The sequence below is a fragment of the Rhopalosiphum padi genome, chromosome 3 (assembly GCF_020882245.1).
Source record: "Rhopalosiphum padi isolate XX-2018 chromosome 3, ASM2088224v1, whole genome shotgun sequence".
Lineage (NCBI taxonomy): Eukaryota > Metazoa > Arthropoda > Insecta > Hemiptera > Aphididae > Rhopalosiphum > Rhopalosiphum padi.
The window spans coordinates 71,004,824-71,015,835 of NC_083599.1; the positions used below are offsets into that span (position 1 = coordinate 71,004,824).

Consider the following 11,012-nt stretch of genomic DNA (forward strand, 5'->3'; position numbering starts at 1 on the left):
TCAATGCAATCGGTAATTTATGGAAAAACCGCGGCACACCTAGTGGATACTCGCGGCACACCAGTGTGCCGCGGCACCCAGTTTGAAAACCACTGCTATAGATATTCGAAATAGACCTACATTGATATCAACTGAAAACTTGAAACATGGAGTTATTAAAATGTCAGCTGCAGAATCCTTATGTTTTACTAGACACACCTTGGCCTTATAATTGGTGATTTAGTTCCAGTTAATTCAGAGTTTTGATCATTATATATTCTTCTTAAAAAAATAGTTGATATTATTTTTCAAAAATGTATTAGACTAAAGGACACTATTTTATTTAAATTTTTAATTTTGGAACACCATGAACTATACTTGAAATTATTTGGTATAGGATTGAAACATTGGTAGGGTTGCCATAATTTCATCAGGTAAAACCGGGACAGACAGAAAAATAGTAAACAAATTTAGAATTAAATATTATTGAACTATATTCGCCATTGGATATGTATTAAAAAAACGACACAATACTAAAATAGGTTATAGTGTTATAACTTATACACTTTATTACTATAACAAATTGACAATGTAAACTTTTTTTTTAAATTTATTGTTTTATAATATTTAAAATATTTAACAATATTAAATTAATATACTATAATTATAAAATAACAACACTTTTTATTTATTTACTTGTACTTGGGCCGGGGTGGCTGGGCTCTTCTGTCTCATTTTCTTTGTACCATTCATATTTCTTAGATGATTTAACCGATGTAAGTAAAGATGGCTGTGTTTTAACATACTCGTAAAATTCGGAACAAGTCTTTTTATAATTGTACTTGCACATTATAATCATAGGCGCAACTAGGGTTAAAATTATGGGGGGGCTACAGCCCTCCTAACAAACCTATGAACTTAAAATATCCCATGGGGTGCCATCCCCCCCTAGTCCATAAATACCATCATAAAAATGGTATACTCTACTCAACATTTTATAGCAACCACTAGTAATTAGTATCTTACTAGTTTCTTAAAAATGTAATATTAATTATTATTATAACTAAATTTGTTTACCTCTAATATGAGAGTAAGAAAAAAGAAAACAAGTCAACTTTTTATAGTAGGTAACATTTTAATAAATTAACGGTATTTTTCTATTGTTAGCACTTGAAAAATCGTTTAAAATGTCTTCACTGTTAATATTGTTTGATATGTCTCTCTCAATATGAATGATAGATAAATTTGAAAACCGTTCTTGTATCATAGTAGACCGTAACCATGTTTTGACTCGCCTCATCGCAGAAAATGACCTTTCACAAGTTGCACTACTTATTGGCAAAGTATATGCAACACCAAGGAGTTTGTATAGATTTGGAAAAGTAGCTTCATTTATGATACTTTTCATTTGCTCTGGATCACCTAATACCTGATCTTGATACACAGTTTGAAAAGCATTTTTTGCAACAGTCATTTCCGCCATTAATGTATCAGTATCAATTTGAAACAGATCCTATAATACAGTAGTAAAAAAATATAAATTAAAGCATATAATCATAATATTCATTGTTTAGAGATTTTATTGAAAGATGATGTATTCTTACTTTATAATGGTTAATGAATAATTTGCTTTCTTTAAAATCAAGCAGAAAAAAATTGTCGACGGACTGAGCAAGCTCTAAACTTTGATCAGAAAAACGACGAATAAGATTTTCTATAACAGAATCAAGCACAGCATAATATTTGATTCGCCAAAATGCTTCATTTGTTACTTGAGCAGAAACTTCTTGTTGAGCACTAGTTGTAGAAGTTACATAAAAATTTGACAAACGTGTACTTTCAACTCTTCTTCTTTTCGACCCAAGACCTAAAATTAGAATGAATATAAATTACTAATTATAACATTGATATTTTTACAATTAGAAAGTAATATAATTTGAAAAAATACAAATTAGTTATTACCAATTGTAGGTTTCTCAATCGAAACTTGATGCTTTTTGGCAAATTCATTTATTTGATTCCAAATAACCAAAAATTTATCATCATTTCGATAATCTTTTAGACTTTGTATTACAGAATGAATTATTTGAGCTGCTTGTCCTAGAGTGGCGGTTTTTTCTTGTAATCTATTACTCAGAATGTTTACTACAAGTAAAATTTCATACAAAACAAATAGATGAACCACAAATCCTGGTTCCTGAAGTAATGATAAAATTCCTAAAAATAATACATTTTATATTTTATTGTGTATGATTAAAATTATTTATTATTTTCAGTTTAATTTAACCTTTAGCTTGTGCCACATCTCTATCATTGTTATCTTCAATTTCTTCATTAAGAACTTCAATTAGAGCAGGATAATTTTCCATAATTACTTTACAATTATGATAACGACAAGACCAACGTGTGTCATTTATTCGAGTTATACTTTTGTTCTTAATCTTGAGTTTATTTTTAATTTCTAGAAATTTATAGTTGGTAGTAGGCATAGCAAAATGTACATATACTGCCTCTAAAGTATTAAATAGACTTTTAGCTTCCTAGAAATAAATTAAAAATGATTTATAAATACTGTAAAATTGTAAACATAACTAAAATGTATTTATATTTCATATTTACATTAACTGACATGCACATATCTATTACAACTAAATTTGTTCTGTGTGCCATACAATGTGTATAGATTGCATATGGATACTTTTCTTGAATTTTTTTTTGAACACCACCATGTTTCCCAGACATAACACTTGCTCCGTCATATGATTGAGCAATTATGGGAACATCAATTAAGTTATATTTTTTGAGAAAACAAACAATTGCTGATGTCAACGATTCTGAATTTTGATTTTCAGAAACATTGATGAAACCCAAAAAACGTTCAAAGATTTGAAAATGATTGGTATATCGAACGCACAATGCCATTTGTTCTTCTTTAAAACTTCTAAAAAGATATATTTTATTATAAAAAATATGAGCTAATAACATTAGGTAGTTAGTAACTCAGGTATGGTTTATTACCTGGCTTCATCACACATTATAGAAAAAAAACCACATTTCTTTATATCAGTGCTTATAGTTGAAATTACATTATCTGCGCATAGTTGAACAATTTGATTTTGAATTGCCCAACTTGTATAATTAATAGGTGTTTCATATTTTTTGAAAAAGTCTGTGTTATGTTTAGCTATTAATTTACATGTTTCTAAAAAATTACCTGAAAATTACAAAAACTTTTATATTTTACCAATATTATAATATTGTTTAATTTTGAAAAATAATAATTATAGTATGTATGTTTATTAAATGTTTTACATATTTTTAATAAGATACATACATATTTTTTATATATACCTTGATTAGTAGACAGTTCTTTTTCATCATGACCGCGGAAAGCTAGACCTTGTCTAGATAAATATAATACAATATCTATTAATATTTTCAAATATTCACGGTTTATAGAAATTTGTTCTCGGTTTGCAGTTTCTAAGCTAGTGTGAACAGAACCTGACTTTTTTGTTTGTTTAAGAGCAAACCATTTTGCTGAACATACCAAATGGTGATTAGAACTGCCATGAAGTTGTAATTTTGATTTTGATCCTTTCCCTTTAGAGCCACTAAGCTGTAAATAAAAATAATTAATGTCTATATTTACCTACTAATAACTGTTCACAAATGACTAGGCTATATACAAATATATAATACAGTATGAAAAAATGTACACTCTATTACACCACCTATGTAAAAATAAAAAGTTTAAAAGCATCAGATTTTTAGAAATATTCTCCTATGTAATCTTTTACACATTTCAAAATTAATACAATAATAAACTTAGTTAAAAACAGTTTAAAATTTACCTTTTTCCAATTGTTGAATCCTATTTTGACAAATGTATCCTCTGAAGTCTCATTACCAAATATACGGCACACATAACAATAAATTGCATTACTCTCGATACTGTACTCAATCCATGGAAAGTGATCATACCATGAAGCACTAAAACTTCTGTTTTGAGTTCCATGTTTGGTTTTTGGATACACCTAAACAAAATTTAAAATTTAAGTGTCAGGTAGCAACATAATTGAATAATAATGCATTTTATTACAAGTCTTAAGTTAACAAAGTACTTACCAAAATGGCAAAATACTATTATGATTTAAGCAAAAGGGAAGTAGGTTCATAGGTACTCATTTATTATAAAAAATATTTACATACCTACACCTAAAGGTTTTTGTTGCTATATACCTATTTTATATTAAAATAGTTAGGCTATTTATGATAAATGTTGTAGGTATTTATATATTAAGGCATTAATGACATGCAAAAATAACAAAAAAAAAATAGAAGTTAAATATACACAATTTTTAAAATTATTTAATAATGAATAACTTACCTGTAATATTGGTCGGTATGGCCCGGTGTGAATATCACCTAAATCATTAGGGCTATTCGGCTGTATTTTCTGTGCTATTACGGGCTCTTCAGCTTCTACTATGGAAGTTTCTTTGACCACTACGGGCACTACGCATTCATCATTTTTTTTTTTATTAATATTGAAAATATTAAAAACTTTATTGTTCATCTTAATATCGTATAGCAATAAATTCACAAAACTAATAAGAAATAAGTAATAACAATAACTGAAAAATACAGAGGCGTAACGTTTTATAATTGTAAATATTCTTCAATATTCCAACCTCAATTACAAGACAGATGACAGTACGACAAAGCTTATCAATGCAATCCTAAATATCACAAAATAATATAAAACCCACAGTCCCTGTCTAAAAATAGATATTTTTCACTCAATATATTTTATCAAACATAATCGTTATCTCTTATCTATTTTACTTGAAAACTTTTCGAGATTTAAAATATTCATTTCTTTTTTTCCAAGTGACAAAATACAATTTTACGTGTAATATTTAAAATTAATAAAGGATATTTTTGGGGGGGCTAAACCATAGCCAGGGGGGACTAAGCCCCCCCTAGCCCCCCCCTAGTTGCGCCACTGATTATAATACTTTCCACAGTATCAAGCTGAAGACGATTTCGTTCGTCAGTCCATTGTATTTCCATTAAAGAAAATACACGTTCGACGTTAGCATTGTGGGCTGGTATTGCAAAAACATACTGAGCAATTTTTAAAAGTTCTGAGTGTTGTTCATCGTGTATTGACACACTAAAAAAACATTGCCATTTTTCACTAGCAATTTTATTATCCCAATCTAATATACTGTTTTTGAATTCTTCGATTTTTTTTTTTAAGTATGTTAGCTGATCAAACAATAAAGAATCATTTAACTGTATGTTTTTATCAGATAAATAAATTATTGTTTCTTCTACGTCACGCCATGCTATCGGCTCCAATAAAGACATCCAGTCAAAAACATGAAAGTGATTTGTTGAGACCGACCATTTGGTTAAATATGTAATTGCTGTATTGTAAAACTCATCAACTTCTTCATAAAATGTATGTTTTACTTGATCAGATATTTCTTCTTTTCTCAACATTTCTAGAACTTTTAAACCAACAAATTTATTAATTTGTCTATTTTTTAAGTTATCTAAAATGGTGCTTAATATTTTTCTTAGTTCAATTATACTCGTTTTAGATTTTTCAATCAATAAAATGTTCCTGTTAAAAATAACGAGTTGTGCATGTAAAAACCACATATATGTTTCACTCATCGGACTATTAAATGTGTCTAATAGTATTTTTGGAGGTTTCTCTTCGGACTGAAAAAATGATTTTAGTGCAGGCCACATAGATAGCGTTCTTTCTACTGCTGGTAGCAATGATACCCACCGAGTTTTGGAATGATTTAAAATAGTTCTGTAGTTGATATCCACAAATTCACAGAAATCTTTTAATTTTTCTGTTCTTACAGTGTAAATAGAAAAGTACCCAAATATTTTAAATATGATCATTTCAGCATCAAAACTAAACGTATTTGCAGCTGTAGAAATAGTATTGTGCAATATGTGAGCAGAGCAGCCAACACCTTCCAGTTCATTTTGAATGGCTTCTTTTAGTTTAAAAAAAATATTATTTTGTCCTTTTCTATGAATTCCTCCGAAGTTTGTGTTTGCATTATCTGCACAAAATGCAATGCATTTTTTTAAAGGTATTTTCAAATTATTTAATGTATCAATACAATATTGCGAAATTGTTTCTGAAGTTTCGTTTTTAAGAGAACTCATTTTTATTAATTGACTTTTTATACCATCTGACTTTGTAAAATATTGAATTATAATTGGAAATATTTTTTCTGATTTATGATTACTAGCGTCCGTCGCCAAACTAAAGAACATTGTATTTTCTAAATCTGATTTAAATATATCAACTGTATGTGGAGCTAAAATGCATTTTACTATTGCAGTGCCTTTAGTTCGTGCGGTTGACATTTTACAAGCAATTTTTGAGTCGGGAAATAATTTTGAATAAAGCGGTGTAGTACAGTCCAGTGAATTAAATGAATTATGGTGAAAAATTACCTTATAAACATTAACCAACTCTGCAGCAGCTACCAATTTTTCTTCTTTTGTATCAGGAGTTACAAAAAACTTGGTCACTTTTTCACTAATATTTACACTTTGAGAATTTTTTTTATGTTTGTTACATTTAATATGATCGACTATGTCAGATTTTCCACCGTGGTCAACTTGAAGATAGCTTTTGCAAAAAGTGCAATAAGCTTCAAATTCATTTCTACCTTTTTTTATAAAACTCCAAGTAACGGAAAACTCATCACGAAAGTGACATTTTCTTTTTGGTGCCATAATAACGAATAAAATAAAAAACAAACAATCTAGGCTACGATCTACGAGTGACTAGTGACGTTCTACTGATGTAAAAGTCATTAGTCTGTCTCTGTATCACCCGTATGGCTATATCGATTATCGATAAGACGATAAAATATAAAAATAAAACATGTAAACTGCATAGTGCACAGCGCACATGACTTGTTTGTTGTTCTCGAATAGAACGGTATTATTATTTTATATTTAGGCTATGGATTTATCAATTATTCGTTATCTTTAACATTAACATGTTGACTCTCGATTTCAATTATTATTTTTAAAAATAAAATTGTAGAAATTAAACAATTTTAATTTTTTCCTAAAACCAGTAAAACCGGGGCATATAGGCGTCCCGAAAAATGTTTTCGGGACACCGGGACACAAAGTCAAAAACCGGTGACAGTCCCGGTTTTCCGGGACGTATGGCAACCCTAAACATTGGGAAATTTAATTTCTATATCAGTTGTGTCTCAATATACCTTCATAGATACTTATCTTTAATCATATCTAACTTTTTATCTTTGCTGCAGATAATTTGTATTACACCTAGATAGTCGATATACGGCATTTTACGACGATATTTCTGAAATCCCGACCGCAGGTTAGTCGTTACCGTACTTCACTTAATTACACATTTCTGTTTGGTGTATTTTTGTTTCAAAAATGACAGAAAATAAAATAATATTAGCAAAAAGTGCAAGTAACAATTTTAAAAATTAACTTATTATGGACAGTTTTAAATTCAGAAAAGTTTATGAAAGTATATCTGGTAATATAACTTGGCGTTGTACAATGAAATCGTGTTTAGCAAGACTAATTAAAAATGGAAATGTAACTGTGAGTAGCAATTTAAATCATAACCATAATACTGATGAAAAAAAATTAAATCGTCAAATTTTTTGAAGTGCGTGTAAAAAAAGAGCCAAAGACATGACTGATTGCCCAATTAAAATTATACGTTCCGAAATTACAAAGAATAGTTTTGACACGTTAGATTATAATAATCATTACATACCTCTAGTGTTTTGTTTGTTACCATCAAAATGTAGTGAAGTCTATGAATATGTATTCGAAAATATTAAGCGTTTATGTTCAAATTTAAACTTTGAGTTTTGTCCTGTTGAAATATATTCTGATTTTGAAAAAAGCATTTTAAACTCTGCATCTAATATTTGGCCGGAAATAAAACTTTCCACCTGCAGATTTCACTTTGGGCAATGTTGGTTCAGAAAAATTCTAAGTCTTGGATTAACAAATATGTATAAATCTAATAGTCCAGAAGGAAAGTAGTTACAATATTGTTTCGGTCTTCCATTTTTACATCCACAAGAAGTATCAGATTGCTTTTTAGAACTAATGTCTGAAATTCCAGCAGGAAAAATACAATCATTTTTTTTTTTTTTTTTTTTTTTATTGAATTTAAGCCCGGCGACTAAGGCCATCAGCTGTTGTAGGGGTTATGAAATTGTGGTAGGGATTTAGTGGTATGGTAGTTTGTGTTACGGTTGCAAACACGTGTATATGTGTGGCAAGGTTTTTAACTACTAAGAACCCGAATGGTCACCCATCCGGGTACTAGTAGCTGTGGCCGTTACTTACTCCCAGTCGCATTCCACGACTGGTAGCAGCCAACGCGCCACGCCAAGCCACATACAATCATTTGCTGATTATTTAGTTGACAATTTTATAAGCAAAGATAGTCTATTTCCCCCTGAATTATGGGAAAAAGGTTGTAATAATCTAACACAGACAACAAACGCATGTGAATCATTTCATAAACATTTTAATTCATATTTTTTTAACGCTCATCCATCAATCATAAAATTTGTGGAAGTTTTAATATAACTTCAAACAGATACATATTTAAAAATTAAGCTTTCTAGAACAACAATAAAACAAACAAAAAATAAAGCAGTTATAAAAAAACACCAGGATATCAACAAATTAAGAGATACATCAACATCACCAATTAACTTCATAAAGACAGTCGCGTTTCTGCAGTCATAGTGTTCGGTTGTGCCTTTCGCTTACTCTTATCGCAGTTACCGTTATTGTTTCGTATACATCGTTAACGCGGCTTATTACTAATTATGTCGTCGTCTTCGGGCGGCGACTCTCGTGTGAGCAAATCTCCCGCCCCGAACAAAATAAAACCTACGCTGTCTACCAATCGTTCCTCGGATTCCAACTACACTCTCGTCGTATCTAAAAAAAATGCACGTAAGTCGAATTCTAATTTACTTACACCCACGTCTCCCGGACTTCAACATATTATGGAAAACACTCCGGTTCTAAATACGTCGCCTTCGACCTTCAATTATATGGACTCCGCACCTATTGACAACAATCTGTCGATAGACCCGGTCACTAATGACGGTTTATCTATTGATAATGCTAATGACCCTACATCGTTTTTAGTACCTGAAATAAACTCTACACCTGCAACCGCTTCTATACACTCCACTGTTATTTCCAATGATATAATTATGTTGTCTCAATGCTCACAACAGATCTTCCCATCCGATTATATTGGCCCCGTCATGATACTAGTTGAATGCATTGATTTAAATAAAAACTTGGGGAATTGGCACCCAATAAAGGCAGCAAAATTTTTTTCTACTTATTTCACCGGTATAACCAATATCAAGCCCGCTGGCTCAAAAAAAATCAAAATTAGCTTTGATTCGATTTTGAACGGAAATCTTTGTTTGAACTCCGAGACTCTAAACGAACATGGTTTTACAGCGAATATCCCATCGAACCTTATCTACTCTTTTGGTATAATAAAACTAGATCCAGACGTCTCCGAGGACGATTTTCGGGATGGAGTTCAATCAAGTTCTCCAATTGTAAGCTTCAAACGCATTTCTATTAGAAAAGATGGCAATATCGTAGCTACACGCATCGTTGAACTTAAATTTTTGTCTCCTAAACTACCTCAACACATTTCGATCTACAATATGATTTTTGAAGTAAACCCCAGCATCCGTTCTCCGGTACAATGTAATCGTTGTCTACGTTACGGACACACGCAAAAATTCTGTCGCAGTGATCCAAGATGCGGTCACTGTGGTGGCTCCAAACATTCTATCACAGAATGCCCGACCGTCCACGCCACGGACCCCTTATGCCTCTTCTGCAAACTTCCTCATGTTGCCACTGATCGTAGTTGCCAGGAATGGTCTGTTCAAAAGGACATCAAGAGAATCATGGCTACAGAGAATCTCTCTTACAAAGACGCCTTAGATTTTAAGAAAAATAAATATTGTACGTCTGCTTTTAAATACTCTGATATTGTAAATAGCCAGCTTCCAAATTCTAATAATTTAAATACTGATATTCCTCTTAATGAGGAGAACTTTCCTATTTTAAATGAAAGTCATCATTTTTTTAATTCTAAAAAAAACAAAAGAAAACCTCTTAATATGTCAAATAATAATAGAGTTGTCCTACCTGTTGTTTCATCTTATTCTCCTCCTAATGGCAGTTATTTAAATAATATCTCTAACCAACACAACCCGTTAGTGAATAATCTAAACGATCTTTCTTGGGTACATACATTATCCATAAAATTATCCGAAACTTTAATCAACTCCCCCTCCTTATCCTCTCCTTTCTCCTCCTCTTCCCTTCAATCACTAATTGAGTCTTCTCTAACTTCCTTACTAGCTATACCTAATGTTAAACATTTATCCTAAACGCAAGTACCTAGGATATTTAATTACTCTAACATATTATTACTCTAGACTCACAAATATCTATATGCAACTCATATGTCTCTTAACATGAATAATAACTCTTTTACCAACAACTTGATTATCTTACAGTGGAATGTTAGAAGTCTTTCAGCACGTCTCCCGTCTCTTATGCACCTCCTTCATGCACATAAGTGCTCTATTGCTATACTTTCCGAAACCTGGCTCAATCCCTCCCGTTCTATTAATATACCTTTTTTTAGAATCTACAGATCGGATCGACCCGATGGGTTTGGTGGTGTGGCTGTAGCAATCCATCATTCTCTTAAATCTAGACCAATTCTTATAGATAATATCATTAGGAACAATCTTAATAATTACAAAATGGATATTATAGGCGTTGAGATTGTATCAGATTCATCTCCTCCCCTAGAGATATGGTCCTGCTACATCCCTAGTAGTTCCAACGTACCTGTTATCGTTTGGCAATCTCTGTTTAGCCTGATTTCCTGTAATTCTATTCTCTGTGGCGATTTT

The 11,012-nt window shown here is 31.0% G+C and overlaps 2 protein-coding genes across 2 annotated transcripts; one reads left to right on the forward strand and one right to left on the reverse strand.

Moving 5' to 3' along the window:
• Positions 1 to 846: 846 nt before the first annotated feature.
• Positions 847 to 4,900, reverse strand: LOC132927917 (zinc finger MYM-type protein 1-like). The gene is made up of 9 exons (XM_060992487.1): positions 4,370 to 4,900; positions 3,834 to 4,016; positions 3,331 to 3,598; positions 2,998 to 3,193; positions 2,599 to 2,920; positions 2,267 to 2,519; positions 1,942 to 2,196; positions 1,584 to 1,846; positions 847 to 1,492 (listed from the first exon to the last, which is right to left on the reverse strand). Exons 1-9 carry the CDS (start codon positions 4,556 to 4,558, stop codon positions 1,115 to 1,117), a joined length of 2,307 nt encoding a protein of 768 aa, XP_060848470.1. The 5' UTR covers positions 4,559 to 4,900; the 3' UTR covers positions 847 to 1,114.
• A 3,727-nt stretch (positions 4,901 to 8,627) lies between these two features.
• On the forward strand, positions 8,628 to 10,478 carry LOC132927842 (uncharacterized). The gene has a single exon (XM_060992432.1). It carries the CDS (start codon positions 8,871 to 8,873, stop codon positions 10,476 to 10,478), a length of 1,608 nt encoding a protein of 535 aa, XP_060848415.1. The 5' UTR covers positions 8,628 to 8,870.
• Positions 10,479 to 11,012: the final 534 nt, after the last annotated feature.

What these genes read in the sequence shown, in the direction of transcription:
- LOC132927917 (XM_060992487.1), bottom strand. Translation starts at nt 4,558, where the DNA reads ATGAACAATAAAGTTTTTAATATTTTCAATATTAATAAAAAAAAAAAT. An exon ending in CATACCGACCAATATTACAG is followed by an intron (nt 4,017 to 4,369) that starts GTAAGTTATTCA and finishes AATTTTGTTTAG; the next exon opens with GTGTATCCAAAAACCAAACA. An exon ending in TATTCATTAACCATTATAAA is followed by an intron (nt 1,493 to 1,583) that starts GTAAGAATACAT and finishes ACTGTATTATAG; the next exon opens with GATCTGTTTCAAATTGATAC.
- LOC132927842 (XM_060992432.1), top strand. Translation starts at nt 8,871, where the DNA reads ATGTCGTCGTCTTCGGGCGGCGACTCTCGTGTGAGCAAATCTCCCGCC.